We start from the raw sequence: 15,656 nt of genomic DNA, 5'->3' as shown, positions 1-15,656 counted from the left end.
ATGTGATTTTGACTACAAGCGCTCTCCAGGATTGCAGACTCCACCTTTATATGGTCAATGTGAGTCCATTGCCTACGGGGGCGAGGAAAAAAAGGGACCATGTGGACCAAGCTATTACACATTTCACTGTGAGACTGGTGGGTTGCCCATATAGTGATTGTGGGCTTTGATGTTACTTTGAGTGATATACAGTATGAGAGAGGAGGTGAAGGAGGCTGGTTGCAGGATAGAAAAGGTGATGTTGCTGACAAAGTAGTTTGAGACAACTTTCTTCTTCATACTTTTTCTTTTCCACCTACACTCCCAAAACTCGGCACACAAAAAAACAACTGCCTCGCTTAGAAGACGGCAAGAATGTAAACTGTGAAAAGGGGAGGTTGGCAGCCGAAGGGGTAGGGGATTTTTAAAAAGAAGAACAAAACCGTGTGATGTCAATTCTTATTCTGGTGCACGAAAGAGACAGTCGGAGGTCACTGCCGTATTCACAACGCCGAAGACAAACACATCCCAGCACGACAGTCAACTCAGATCGTCGCTGCACACAGTGAGCTGTTCTATGTGCATCCAGAGAAGGAGGAGGAGGGGAAATAAGCAGAAAGTCTCACAACACACACACACACTCAAATGGTCCATCTCACACACGCACAGAAAAAAACTCATTAACCAGTATAAGCGAATGGATGGTACTATTTATTGGTCAAAACACCTTTTCCCCCCTCCTGTCTATAAATGGAATGAATTGAATTGATTTCGACTTTGTGATTGATAGTGAGAACGGCCGGTGTAGCCTGGCAAATTGTTATTCCACCTCAGATGGAGGAGGAATAACAATGGACTGTGCAATAGCACAGGGCATACAGAAAGTCTTAACAGAAATGACCTCAGTGATATATTATATCATCATTATACTTATCTGTAACAGGGGATCGGGATATGATTCCCTGTTAGAGATAAGTATAATTAGTTATCCACAGTTAGTTGTCTTCTTCTTCTTTTTATTTTATTTTACAGCTTTGGTACACGTGTGCTTCTATCACTACATTAATCATGCGTATTCAAAGGACTGTATTACCTGAGAGCACTGGGACAGATGAAGAGCTTCTTCCAACATTTGATTTCTGTCTTTGGAGAAGATTGACTCCCTCTATTGCAGAAACATGATTGCGTTCACAGAAGCACAGGCCCGTGTGTTTTTTTTATGATTCATATATGGCTGGCTTTAATGGATGAAATCTTTCTTTTAAAAAATTGATTAAATTTGTCTGAACTGATATACAGAGCCTTGTGCTAATAGAAGTCCTCAGTAAGAGGTTGCAAGATGTAGATCCTCTTGTCCTCGCAGTACAGCACCTCTTTTTAAAATTCTCCTTCAATCTTCATTACCTCTTGACAAGAACACTGTCTATTTAATAAGCCTGGTTGTTCAACCCCGATGTTTGTTCCATTCATGCAAATGAAACCTCCACTTCCACTTTATGCAGTAACTGTATTCCTCTCCACTGCGTAAAGCCAGAAGACATACTCTGTTCCCTTGCACCACAGTCCCCCCCCCCCACACACACACATAAACACACACAGCAACAACCAATAAACAATGATATACGTCTAATACAAATTAAATTGCTTTTTCTTACACAAATAATCACCTGCAATGGTCACATGGCGACAGCTTCCCCTTAGCATGCGGGGAGTGATTTGATGAGCCTTATGAACCTCTGAGTAGCAGTATTGATGTCATCTATATTCCTGTTGGCTTATTTCAGATACATTCACTGGATCAGGAAATGTCATTGTATTTCATTAGCATTTATACTTGAGTGAACTATGAGCGTATATTGGCCACAAATAAGACACAGTTTGCCGTTTGAAAGGGGCTACAGTGCCCCCAAGTGGCTTCTTTAGATTAATCTAGGCCCCTGCTTGGTTGAAGCACTACAGAACAACAATCAATCCAAGTATATTTCTTATAAGAGCAGAGCCATTCCACATCTGTCTTTCGATTCTGGTTTCAACTGATGATCTAACTGTTGCTGATCAACCAGCACAAGTACTAATGGTTTCTGAAGAAAGAAATGGCAGCCACTGCTATTGTCAATTTTAAAGAGGTAAAACCGAAATGCTACCATAAATGGGAAGATATTTATCTCCAGTCAACGTTTTAATGGGAAAGGGTCATCTTGATGTTAATTAATCACAGCATATCACTCCGGCTTCCTCCGTGGTGACACTTTAATTTCAGCAGTTATTATCTCTGCCAACGGCATACACTACCCTGTGTCAAGTAATGGCTCTGTTATGACCCTCGCTCACTGCGGCTCACATGTCTGACATTCAATAAAGGAGCTGGACATTGTCGAGGTTCAGACAATGCATATTATCTGTTCCTAGGAGAGACGTATGCTCTACTCACCTTTTCCCTTGTCCATAATGCGTTGAACATGCCATGGAACATGCAGTGGCAATCAGGTGCAAATCAAGAGGCATATGAATTGGTATCTTTCATCTTCTCCAGACTATTTGTAAAAAAGAAAAAGAAAAAAGAAATAAAAGAGCTGGCAGGTAGGTGGGTGAAAGCGAAATAGCCAAAAGATAATGAAGTAGAATTTTAGTTGACGAAAGACTCACATAGACCTGGTTTGCAAAAGGTCCACGAAGATGATGGGCATATTAAGGAAAATTTGTCCTCTAATTCATCCTTCTGCTCATTTAACTTTATACTATAGCTTTTTGTTTCCTTACTTGAAGTACTGTAATCTGGTCTGGGCAGCTTCATATCCCAACCATCTCAAACAATTATGTTATTCAGAAGCGATTTTTAAGATTCATCTCACATTCAAACAGATATGCTCCATCAGCACCACTTTTTATACATTTTCATATTTTTCCAATTCACAAATTGAATATCTATCACATATGTTTATTCATTCACAAGTTTATTTACAGAAACCAAGATCTCCCGGAAAGCTTTATTTATTTATTCATGTAACGTACATTCACATCGCACTAGACAGAGCAACAATAACAACTTATCTTTACCCTTTTCCCGCACATCACATCCTCAATTTAGTATATTATAGAGGCCCGGCTTTATGGAATGTTTTACCTCCCCTTTTAAGATCCATATCATCCCACTCACTCTTCAAAAAGCAGCTTAAAAAACATCTTATCTTTTTATGAATCTTCTAATCACCTCCTGTCCTCTCCATTGCCTCACATGATTATTTTTTTCTTCTTCACATTTTTTCATTATCTTTGACATGTTATTATCACATTTTTTTCCATTTAATTTTGATTATTTTGAGTATTTATGTACTTTGTCTCCTTAATTTCTAGAGTTTAATTGTTAGCCTGAATATGATTTCATTGTGATTATTGATAGGGGTGGAACTCTGTACAAGCCCATTGGGCTTCGTTCCTTCCTTGCACCATTAATTGTTAATGTGTGCTAAATAAATAAACTAAACTAAACTAAGTACATACAAATGAAAATGAACAAATATGCAAGGAGAACATTTTAGAGAGAAATGAATTACAGAGAAAAGTGTATGTCATATCTATCTATCTATCTATCTATCTATCTATCTATCTATCTATCTATCTATCTATCTATCTATCTATCTATCTATCTATCTATCTATCTATCTATCTATCTATCTATCTATCTATCTATCCATCCATCCATCCATCCATCCATCCATCCATCCATCCATCCATCCATCCATCCATCCATCCATCCATCCATCCATCCATCCATCTAAGATATATACATTTGGCAGACCAACCACAGAAGACTGTAAACAGGTCAATAATAATTTCCTTGTTGTAATCTCTTGCAAATCACCAATTAACACCATTACCACTTATGTAATGCTTTCTATAAAATGCAAAAGTTGCTTAAACTGTGCAATGCTCTAAACATGTGTGTCAAAGGTTTATTTTGACTTAAATAACGTAGCACATTGGTAGCCTATTTAATATAGGCCTAGTAGTAGGCGTACGCCTATAAATCAAACAACAATACACCCTATAGGGGTAATAATTATTGTAGCATACTGAAATCAGGAAATCATGTGTATGCTTATCTGAAAATAGACAATGTCTGTCTTATTTCAGTTACAAAAAGTAGTTTAAAACACGAATGTTACACCCTACCTTGTGCTTTTGTTTTGCATTTCTGTATCCATTATTGCGCGTTGATTACTGATGTGCATGTACTAGTTTTGACCAGTGGAGGGCAGCAATGTGCCGGGGATGCTACATGCAGCTTATTTTAAACACAAAGAAGAAGAAACAATCTCTGACAGAAAATGGTTGACTGGAAGTGTGGGGACAATTTCCTTTGGCTCCACGAACAGTTTTAAGGTGTCCTACGTTTGAGCATGCTTTGGTGCATTTAGCCGAGAGACATCATGTTTAAAAAGGCGAAACGTGTTAACCTTCGACGGAGGAATGAGTCTGACGAGGACGAACAAGAGGAGGGTCGGCAGCCGTCGCTCGCGCCGACATCGTTTGGGCCTGGCGTTGAAGAAATCCCGTTTATGGAGACTTCATCCAATTTCAATGTTACCGCAGCACCTAGCACCACGGACAGCTATCACAGCAACGGATATCAGGCTAAATTTAACGTTCTTAGAGCTATCAAGAAGGAAAAGAAATGCAAAGAAATAGTTACGGCTACGGTGCCTGGACCGACGAAAGCCAGCTTACTGAGTTTCGACGAAGAAGAAGGTAATGCGGTGCACTGTTGCTACATTAGCTAGCCGGTTAATGTTAGCTGAGGAAAACGTGTTGTCGTTACCCTTTATGTTTCTGCTTAGAGTACGGAAATGTTCATTCTAATTGCATCTTCCATCATAGACAAGTGTATAGACATTAAGTAGGACACATTCCCATTAAGTGGGACATGTTCCTGTGACCACTAATTTAACATTGATGTGCATGCATGGTTAACTTGACTCACCGCTCACTTTCTCGCATGACTTGTTTGTAAACAGAAGGATCCGAGGTGTTCAGAGTGAAGAAATCCAATCATAGCAAGAAAATTGTCAAACAGCTAAAGAAGGAGTACAAGGAGGATTTGGAGAAGACTGGATGTGTCAAGCAGGAACTTAAATCAGGTAAATTACTATTAAATATCCCCTTCCTTTCATGTTGCTTCCCGAGACTGTCCTGTAACACGAATCATTATGATTCACTCTATAGTATGATAAAAAATGAATAAATTGATTGTCGGACAAATAAGTTATTTTTTGTAATCTATCATTCTCTTTATCTATCACATGTTGTCTGTCACCACCACTGATGGAATTTTGTCTTTGAGACTTGAGTGCAAAAACAGATATAATGCCAATGGGTTAATGTTCAGTGTTGTGATGAGATGGGCTGACATCTTTTTTGTAGATGTTATTATGATCCAACTGGACTTTGTAGCATCGACCGGGTGGCAGTAACTGAAAGGATTGATGGGGTGGGATGATCCTGTGTGCTAAAGTGTAAATGCAGTGGAATTATGTCACATTTGTTTTTTTTCTGTCTTGGCTCATTTTTTTTCCTTCACTTGTTCACATTTTCGTAGATGCACCAGCACCTCCAGCTGTGGTTGCCATCAAAGAGGAAGTGACTAGCCGAGCCGGTAGTGACCAAGGGGAGGAAGCAATGGAGGTGGACAGCGGCGGTGAGCAGCAGGAGGTAGAGGCACGGATTCAAGGCAGCCAGACGCCTGCTCAAGTCTCCAGGAGCAACAACAACACTGCAACAACGTTCAACACGCTTTCCTCGCTCAGCAGCCTCAGACCAGGTATTGATACACACACACACACTCAGATTGAAATGTTTGTTCAATGTTCTATTGAACAGGCACAACCAGTCTTAACACTCATATTGTTAATTAATTGGGCCGGTGTTGTTGATTTTGCTCGGGTACATTTTAGGAGCGTTATATAACAAGACATGAAACCCCCTTGAAGGTGCATTCATTTCTTTGTGTACATCTGTTTTGGTATTTCTACACACAATTACACCAGTACTTAGGCCAAGACCTGTTTTTTTTTTTTCCTTTTTTTAGGAGAGATTCCTGATGCGGCATTCATTCATGCTGCCAGAAAGCGCCGGCAACTGGCGAGAGATCTGGGGGGTGAACCCCCACTGATAGAGACAGAGGCTCCCAAGAAACGTCTGGGAGGAGAAGACCAAGACGCCAGCGACGACGAAGACGAGGATGAGAAGAGGATCCGATTTAGCGGCGTCAAGAACTTAAGCCAGAGACAGAAGATAGCCGAGGAGATAGGTACGGTTGGAAAATGTTGCACTGACAAGTTTATTGATTCAACAGCACTACTGTTTTCACTCATGTTGTCTCTAAGACATGAACATCCATTTATCCCATGTGCAGGTATCGAGGGCAGTGATGACGAAGCACTAGATACAGCAGGTCAGGACGAGGAGGTGAGCCGTTGGGAGCAGGAGCAGATTAGGAAAGGAATCAGCATACCCCAGGTAAACTGCACTAAATTTCCTGACAATGGAGCATTTATTTTGGTGGGTGGGGTCGGGGGGGATTTCATTCAAGTGCAACTGTTTATGATTATATGATTTTTTTTTTTGATTCAAATCATCACATTATTCCAGTCAAACAGTTTTGATAAATTGAGTGAATAATCATTTGTCAAGCAATAATGTCAAATATTTTGTTTACCCAAAAGTGAAGATTCTGCCGGACCATTTTGTAAATGTGTTTTGGAGTGTTAAATGTAGTAGTAAATCCATAATGTGTTTTTCCTTGTCTGTAATACCTAGGTCCAAAGCATCCAGCCAGAGGACAACACAGTCTACTACCAGAACAGCTACGAGACCCAGCCCTATGGTTCTTCCTACAGCATGCCGTTCACCTACAGCACTGTGGCCCCCCAGACTGGCAAGCCAACTGGCCAATCAGACAACGGCTCTGTTCACTACGGGGGCGCTATTAGTGATCTAACCCCGGTATCCATTGATCTGGTAAAGAAACGCCTGCAGGATAGGTAGGTTCCGTGCTAGACTGCAGCAATGTCTAATATCAGTCTTCAGCTCAGCTGCTGCCATTTCTGTGTGCTGTGGTCTTGAAGACCCAGCAAAGCAGCCCACAGAGCTAAGGGCCAGAGAGGGAATGTGAACGTCTGAGGGGGGAAGTCCCCCTAATAACAGTTGCTGTTTATTTGAGCTCATCTCCCATTGATCAGTTTTCATGATGTGTCTGTGTTTCTTCATGTGGTTCACTCTGAAGCAATGTTCTGCTTTTGTATATGTCAGTATTTTCAATTAATCAAGCTTTGTTGGCCCATAAACCCCATCTTAAGTTTCCCTACTGTCTTTCCCTGTATGTGATGTGTCTGTAGGCTCCGGCAAATGCACGCAGGCCACAACTCAAACGCCAAGCGCTACAAACAGATCGAAGAAGACCTGGCTGCCTCTGAGAGCACCATACAGCAGCTGGAGGGCTCATCCAGTGACAATGCAGATCAATATAAATTCTTGCAAGAGATGCGAGGGTATGTTGGAGACTTGCTTGAGTGTTTCAGTGAAAAGGTAAGGGAGAATTTATCTGCTGTCTGATTAGCTGTTTTCTGTTCTGTGTCTGTGTGATCTCTGGATTTTATAGGGCTAGAGTCTAATACAAATTCTGTAGTGTGAAACATACATTTAGAGTAACAGTTGTTCTGATTTTGAATACATTTTTCGATACTATTATTAAAGCTAGTTCAGATTTTTACCAAGCCAATGTGACTGCAAATAAGTCAATTGTGTGAACTCCATCAGCTTTCCCAGTTCTTTCACAACTACTCTCCCATTAAGTTAGAAATACAACTATGATCTATTAACTCAGCGACATACTTATGCAAATAGTTTTTGTGTAAAAAGAAAATGCTCTCACTTCATCACGAATAAGATTGTTTAGCGTTTTCCACTACCTTAACATATTTCATTTAGACTGTTCATTAGCCATACTAACAATGATTAAACAAAGATATTGTAGATAATTTGGGACTGCACAAACCAAATACAGTGCTGTTTCTAAGCATATACGCAAACTTCAGTTTTAACAAAGAGCATGAGCCTAATTTGATGAACATCATAATATGTCTTGACAAATATCATTTTCTACATCTATAGCTACTGACTAAGTGCATGTCGAAACAGAATAATTCAGTGTTGATCCTGCAGCAGCAGAGAAATGGACCACAGAGAGAAGCAGTCTGCCAGCCAACATGTGTTTCCTCATCCTCACTAACGTCTGTTTTAACCCTGTTAGGTATTTACCTCAGTGCACAGAGCATAGTGATGGAAAAAGGGGACACAAACCAACTATTATCAGCATTATTTTACATGGAGTAATTTTTTTTTATTACAGCGTAAACATCAAAACTGGAACATTCTATCGTCAATGTTGGGTAAAAAAAAAACCTTAACCTCCAATTTTCGTTATTTTAATGCCTTCACAGGGCACTATACTGTCTTTTTTAACCTGGTTTGTCGATACTTTCAGCCACCTTTTTAAACCATTGGCTAGAATGTAAATACCAGAGTGCTCAAGCTTTCCATCATGGGAAATATGACACTTTTTCACTCAACACTAGTGATATCTTGGTTCCGGTGTTGTGTGTTTGGTTCCGGTGTTGTGTGTTTATTTCGTCATGCTCCTCTTGTCCCTCCAGCAAGACATCCGTTGTGACTCGGACCCAGCGCTTTTGTTTTGGGTCAGAGGTCACAAAAGGCATCATATCTTTCAGGTGCCTGCTGTTCTGGAGCTGGAGGCTGCCATGCACCAGTTACTAAGGCAACGGTCCTCACGACTTGTCCAGAGAAGACAGGATGATATTAAAGATGAATCGTCGGAGTTTGCAAGCCTTTCAAGTCAGTCCATCTTGAAGGTTTTTATGATTTCTTTGAACAGCCTCGTTAGTTCTGTGTGTGGGTACGGGTGTGGCTGTGTGGTGTGCTGTTCACATTCTTGTTTCCCCACTACCCCCTGTTATGTGTTCCTTTCCTTGGTGCTATTTAAGGTTAAATGAGGTGCGTGTTTGACTGAATGAGTATGTACCTACATGGCAAATGTTTAAGTGGAGGAGCTGTTTGGGCTACTCTTTGAGGGCTGAGGCTCACAGTAGGCTGGGTAGTTGCCCGGCTCAAGTGTTGAGTCACTGAGTAAACATAAAAAACTGATCTGTAAGTGACTTGTCATCCGTCACTTTCACTGTTTGAAACATGTAGGAAGTTGCAGCACGGTAAGTGAATAGAAAACAAATGATACAAAATACTTTGTAACAAATGTGTTATTGGTGATGGTACATTCTCATAGAATAGGATGTGTTAGCTCAGTCTTCTAACTTGTTTCATACGTTTAAAAGCAGCTCTTATGACTATTATTTGCCCATCTCACCTACTATATTTCCAAGCATTTTGGATAATTCTTAATTGTAGTACAACAATTTGTGCTGAAAATAAGAATGAGGTTATGGGTTGTCTCAGCTTTTCACTACTGGTTCTAATATGGATCATGTCTCTTGCAGGTAAAGCTGTCATGGCTCCTAATCTCGACTCCTTTGGTCGTGATCGCGCCACATACCAAGAGCTCGGTCGTCAGAGGAGGATAGCAGAAAGAGAAGCACGACGGTATGAAGGTCACACAAACCTATAGAAGTGTCGTCACAATACCAAATTTTGACTTTAGCCCCTTTTACACAGAGATTGTGGCATATTGACGGAACGACGGTACGCCAATAAGCTGGCTTTGCTTGGTTCTGTGTTATTTACACAGAACCTATAAGCAGCGTCAGGTGTACATTTAGCGCAGAGCCGGTCAGCTGCATGTAAACAACACTGGCTGGTGAATTGAGAGCAGAAGTGCTGGGGCTTGCAGTTAGAGGGCCGTCTTTGCTGTCCCCGTGATGTGCCGGTTGATCTCGCCCTTGCGCAGTCCAACATCACCGGGACTGTTAACCAAACTGACAAAATCAATTCGCTCACTTACAAGCTTCACCTGTGTTTGTGTGTGTTTGTGACAGGTTGGCTGTGAGCGAGTCTCTATGTGATACACACACACACATACATAGTAGGGGTGTGAACGGTTACAAAAAATTGTAAACGGTTACACGACCCCTTTTTTTTCGTGTACACGGTTAACCGTGACGTCATTGTCCTCGTGCCCCCGCCGTCTTGTAGGCGCGCGCGCACACACACACACACACACACACACACATACGCGTTCGTTCGCCTGTAAACACACAATTGACATGAACTACGCTCGTTTACACACCTCTTATAATAGGTCCATGGTACACACACACACACGTTCGCCGTCATAATCGCGCTTCATTCATTTCCTGATTAATATAGCCTATCGCTTTCTACATGTCCACGTTAAATGCATGTTGAACAGGTGTTATAAAGTTCGGGCTACTTACGAGCGTAGTTCACGTCAACCGGGTAACTTTAATCTTTAGGTTATCTTTCATCACTCTTCCATGGCTGTGAGTCGAGTCCCAGCATGGCGACTCCCCGTGTGTGTGTGTGTGTGTGTGTGTGTGCGCCGATTCACACACTCACTCACACACACTCGCCGAGGGACAGACAGATTCTCGGCAGACTAGCTTTTATCCTCCCCAATTAGTTTATTAGTGATGTAAAATCAATAAACGCGTGTCTCCAGAACATATTTAAAAACTTTAAAATTAAAAAAAAAAAAAAAAAAAAAAAACGGTTTTCGTTTATTGATTTTTCCTAAACGGTTATGATTTACTAAACGGTTACACGTGTACACGTGCACACCCCTAATACATAGTGTTATACTTATTCATGTTCCTAATATGTTTGTCATGCTATTTATTTATGGTAGGGTAGGCCTGACATTGCTTCGATAGGGATGAATGCAAAGGTGCATGTCCCCGTACAAAAGATGGTAGAAGTAAACCGTTGATGGGAAATTGAAATACCAAATGGTTTTTAACTCAATGACATGCCTCTGGGATACGTTGGCATCAATTTTGTGATACATTTCCATCCTGAAGATAAATACTCCAAAGAAATTCAGCCCTGATTTTAGTTTCTAAAGCATTGGTTCACCATGAATGACATCTGAAGTACTGACATCAAGGGAGTTATTAAAATGCTGCGTAGGTTACAGTTTATCACTAGCCTGGCTCCGCCCGCCCGCCTACTTCCGGCCAAATTTTATTTTCCCTTCAGTAGTCAGTCTGGGTGTACAGCCCATTTCCCAGTTTTGCCGGAGATTCGACAGCCGGTCCAATCAGCGAACAGAGCGAGTGGCTGAGAACGATGACGTCGAAGTCGCGCTCCAGTTTCAGTTGCCAGAAGCCGGCTCATGACACACGTGACGACCAAAGGTTATGCGATTGGTTGGCTAATCCAGAGTGGCACTGGGCAGATCCAATAGTTTTAAACTTTAACAGACACCCGCCTCCATGAGTGAACGTTTGCCAATTACAGCACTGCCAGACCTTCTGTACAAATGAAATGAAGTACGATGGTCTGGTAGCACCAGGCTAGTTTATCACAGTGTCTGACCTTAGTTCAAATTGTCTGTCTTTTGTGCTTGTCTGTGTGCAGAACTCGGCGGCGACAAGCTAGAGAGCAGAATGGAAAGAGGGCTGAGCACAGAGAAGGCTTATCATCTGATGACGAGGAGACGTCTACGGACATCACCAGCTTTGACATGGAGATGGGTACGTCATTATGTTGCTGCACAAATGAAAGTGTTGACCTTAACGAGAGGAATCGGCCAACTTGTTAATAACACAGGCATATATCACATAAGGCATTCTGTTGTTGCTCTTGCTTAACTAAGGTATTTCTCTCCCCAACTAGATCGGATCATCAGGGAATGCAAAAAAGTATTTGAGGACGCGGTGGAGGACTTTCATTCTCTTGATTGCATCAAATCCCATTTTGAAGTGTGGAGGAGAAACTATGCCGACTGCTACAGAGAGGCTTACATAGGCCTCTGTCTGCCCAAACTCTTTAACCCTTTAGTCCGTCTGCAGTTGATTACATGGAATCCTCTCCAGGTAAGGCACAGAGCTGTGTTTTCTAGTGTAACATTTCTCGGTTTGAAATAGGAGGGAAAGATTTTGAAATCCATGTGTCTTGTTTTCCCCTGTCCAGGCCCAGTGTGCAAATTTTGAGTACATGCTCTGGTTTGAGTCGCTGTTGTTTTACGGCTTCGAGGAGCACAGCACTCTGCAGAGAGGAGATGGGGATATAATTTTGCTTCCTGCTATTGTGGAGAAGGTCATCCTCTCCAAACTGACAGGTAGAGAAAGCTCCAAAACAGCTGCATCAAGCATACTAACATTTATTTCTTATAACAATGTAGGCAAGTGAAAAATATGTCCTGTATATTTATGGTGTGTGTGTGTGTGTGTGTGTGTGTGTGTGTGTGTGTGTGTGTGTGTGTGTGTGTGTGTGTGTGTGTGTGTGTGTGTGTGTGTGTGTGTGTGTGTGTGTGTGTGTGTGTGTGTGTGTGTGTGTGTGTGTGTGTGTGTGTGTGTGTGTGTGTGTGTCTCAGTGTTCGCAGAGCAAGTGTGGGACCCACTGTCAAGCAGTCAGACAGCCTGTTTGGTTGGCTTCGTTCACAGACTGATGAAAGGTTACCCTACTGTGCTGCATGGGGAGAACCGATACACACAGGTACTTGTCCACTCTCTTAATATCTACAACAATATAATACATTTATACTAACCACTTGCTTTATAATTATTGAATTAATTATTTCCTTTTTTTTATCTTATTAGGAGCTTTTGAAAAATATTGTCCTAAGGACCAGGCGGACTCTGGATGAAGATGTCTTCCTTCCACTCTACCCCAAAAAGTATAATATACAATTGTTAACATTTGAAGCAGTCCACTTCGTATTTTATTTTTTAAACTATAACCAATTCAATTTTTTTTTTTTTTCAGTGTGTTGGACAATAGGAACAGCGGTCCCTACTTATTCTACCAGAGGCAGTTCTGGTCCTGTCTGAAGGTATGTGCCAAAGTCGAGCATACACTGATGTTCAAATGAAGGTCCTGAATTATTATTGTTGGTCACACGTCATATTGAAAAGGAGATGATTTGCGTGATTTGAAACGTTTATACTTGACAAATTGCACAATGGCAAAAAGTAGAGGAGGCCGTTGTTGGGGATTTACCTTCTTCACATGATTGGCTCTTCCCGAGCCCTGCTGCTCAATGAATGTAGAGGAACCACTACAGTGTGTGTTTGTGCTAAACACTGATGATACTATTTACGTCTATGCTGCTACTCGGATATTGACATCATAAACAGTTTTTTTGCTGTTTTGGTCTGCATGAGCACTGTCTAACTCTGTAGTTCCCCCTGTGCACAGTTGCTGGGCAACATCCTGCAGTGGGAAGGCATCCTATCCAGTTCCTGCTTGAGAGACCTGGCTTTGGACAGCACTCTGAATAGATACATCCTCTCTGCACTGCAGACCACAGACACTGGGGATGACAATCTTCAAAAGTGCCAGAAGGTATTTCACATTTCATGCTTCCCATGTAAATAGTCCCAATACATATTCAGATTAAGTGACTTAATGAATTATTGTTGCATAAATATTAATAGCAGTATTGTTTGTCAAGACGTTTGTTGACATTTTGGCATCGACCAGTCAGGAACCGGTATCAATATAGTATCGGTTCTCGATACTCATCCCTAGTAATATGAGAGCAAGTCATTGGAAAGGGATATTTAAAAACAAGAGGTATTCTCATGCTGGTAAATTTAGACAGAGAGCAAGATCATTTAAAAGCAGAGGAATTATGTTTCAAGTAGTTAACTGATTCCATCAGTTAACAGCAGTCTCATTTATATTCAGAGGCAGTGCTTTCTGGTATTTTCAAGACATGCACCTTATCAAGAAGAATAGTGCAACTGAATGTGTATAAGTGTCCTCTTAATAGGCTCTCTGGTTTGGTCTGAAAGAGACAAGATTGTGATTTATAATAAAATCTCAATTTTCCCCAGCTTCGTACTGCATATACACACACCTATTGAAAGGTTTAGAATCCATTTTATTTCAAGCAGTGAAAACTTGCACCTCTCCTGACTTGTCTTGTGCCATGTTAATGTGACTGACTGTTTTCCACATTTTCTCAGTGCTAGTGTTAAACCCCCTCCTCTTTCTGTTTCCTAACACCTACAGGTGGTGGAGTGTTTGCCAGTGCAGTGGTTCTCTGGGCTGAAGGGCCAGCAGACGTTGCCTCAGTTGGAGCCGTTCTGTCGATTCGTCACCCACCTGGCCATCGCAGCGCACCGCGGCAGTGTCAGTGGGTCTGATGTGGAGCGCCGCACTTCAAAGTAAGAGGTTTTTTTGCTCGGCTCCAAATTGGGGGAACCTTGAATTGAGTTTATAGCTCCATCTGCTGGTATATAATGGAAGGGGCTTTAAGAAGGATGAAGGGGAACATTGCACTGCCAATGTTGTTTTGTAAAGTTTCACAATAACAATTTACTTCCAGTTCTCAGATGACTCAGTACCATTGAAGCTATATTGTGATGTAAGGTTTGTCCATACTGCTTTCTAATACAACCTATATCTGCCAACAGAGACCAAGTCAAAGAGGTTTTGAAGATGTTGGGCCACATGCACGCCCTGGACCACATTGTCACCGTGGCAGCTGCGCATGGCATTAAAGACATTAAGCTACTTTTGGAAGCCAAGTAGTAGAAGATGGCAGCATGGCAACAGCTACTTCTCACTCATCTTTTGCTTCAGCACATATGAAGCCATGAAATCACAAAGTCGAACTCCTGGAAAAGGCATGCATTAATAAACTTCAACCGTTTGTTACCCTAACTGACAGAGAGGGTAAAAAGAACATTTGGTGTAAATAGTGTGAATATTGTATAGAAATGTGTGCTCTCTCACTTGTCAACACAATAGTGATGCTGATATGAGGCCTTGCATCGTCAGCTCAAGAAGAACACCTCATGCTGGCAGTGTTTTAAATGCATAATTTATTAAGAGTAAACATTGTCGGATTAGATTACTGCCATCGGTTTGGAAAATGTCTGATCTTTAAATTGAAACTATATTCAGCCTGGCTTTCTGTGTAAACTGCTTCACCACCTTTATTCGTCTCACATACTTTTCTTTCTTTCTGTCATTTAACATTGGCAAAGACTGACAACCAACTTGTCTATAAGTTCTCTGTTGGACAGTTGGAACGCGTTTCTTTGAACCCCGACTACAGTACTCCTCTGTCACCTATGGACTGTACCGATGACCCTACCAGAGCTGAGAGCTTTGTATTAAGATTTTTGTTTTAGAATTTTATTTGCCTGTGAATAAAATATAAATTTGAAAGATTGCTGTCTAGTTGCTATTGAGGGAAAACTGTGGTCCCAGAGCTATATGTACATACTCTGTCCATGAAGAGTCAATCAATTCAATGTAAGAAATATTTTTTATTTTTTTTGTATTTACACTTAGAGAATCACCATTAATGACTTGACAGCGTTTTTCTGGATACATTTGACTTTTGGCCAGATAAGTGAGCTGCTGTGCCTTTGCTTTATGTACGTTTTCAAACATTTTTGATATCCCGTTTCATTCAAACATCCTTTACAAAACTGTTTATGTGAAAACACGATCAT

General features: G+C 41.2%; 1 protein-coding gene across 1 annotated transcript; it reads left to right on the top strand.

Moving 5' to 3' along the window:
* The first annotated feature begins 4,301 nt into the window (after nucleotides 1-4,301).
* Nucleotides 4,302-15,355, top strand: paxbp1 (PAX3 and PAX7 binding protein 1). The gene is made up of 18 exons (XM_080040477.1): nucleotides 4,302-4,728; nucleotides 4,995-5,117; nucleotides 5,576-5,797; nucleotides 6,065-6,286; nucleotides 6,392-6,495; nucleotides 6,796-7,019; nucleotides 7,374-7,563; nucleotides 8,766-8,889; nucleotides 9,546-9,648; nucleotides 11,602-11,717; nucleotides 11,860-12,059; nucleotides 12,157-12,304; nucleotides 12,560-12,681; nucleotides 12,786-12,862; nucleotides 12,952-13,018; nucleotides 13,384-13,530; nucleotides 14,203-14,357; nucleotides 14,607-15,355. Exons 1-18 carry the CDS (start codon nucleotides 4,410-4,412, stop codon nucleotides 14,722-14,724), a joined length of 2,781 nt encoding a protein of 926 aa, XP_079896603.1. The 5' UTR covers nucleotides 4,302-4,409; the 3' UTR covers nucleotides 14,725-15,355.
* Nucleotides 15,356-15,656: the final 301 nt, after the last annotated feature.

This window comes from Ammodytes marinus (genome assembly GCF_949987685.1).
Source record: "Ammodytes marinus genome assembly, chromosome: 14".
Lineage (NCBI taxonomy): Eukaryota > Metazoa > Chordata > Actinopteri > Uranoscopiformes > Ammodytidae > Ammodytes > Ammodytes marinus.
This window is presented reverse-complemented; position numbering and strand designations above follow the sequence as displayed.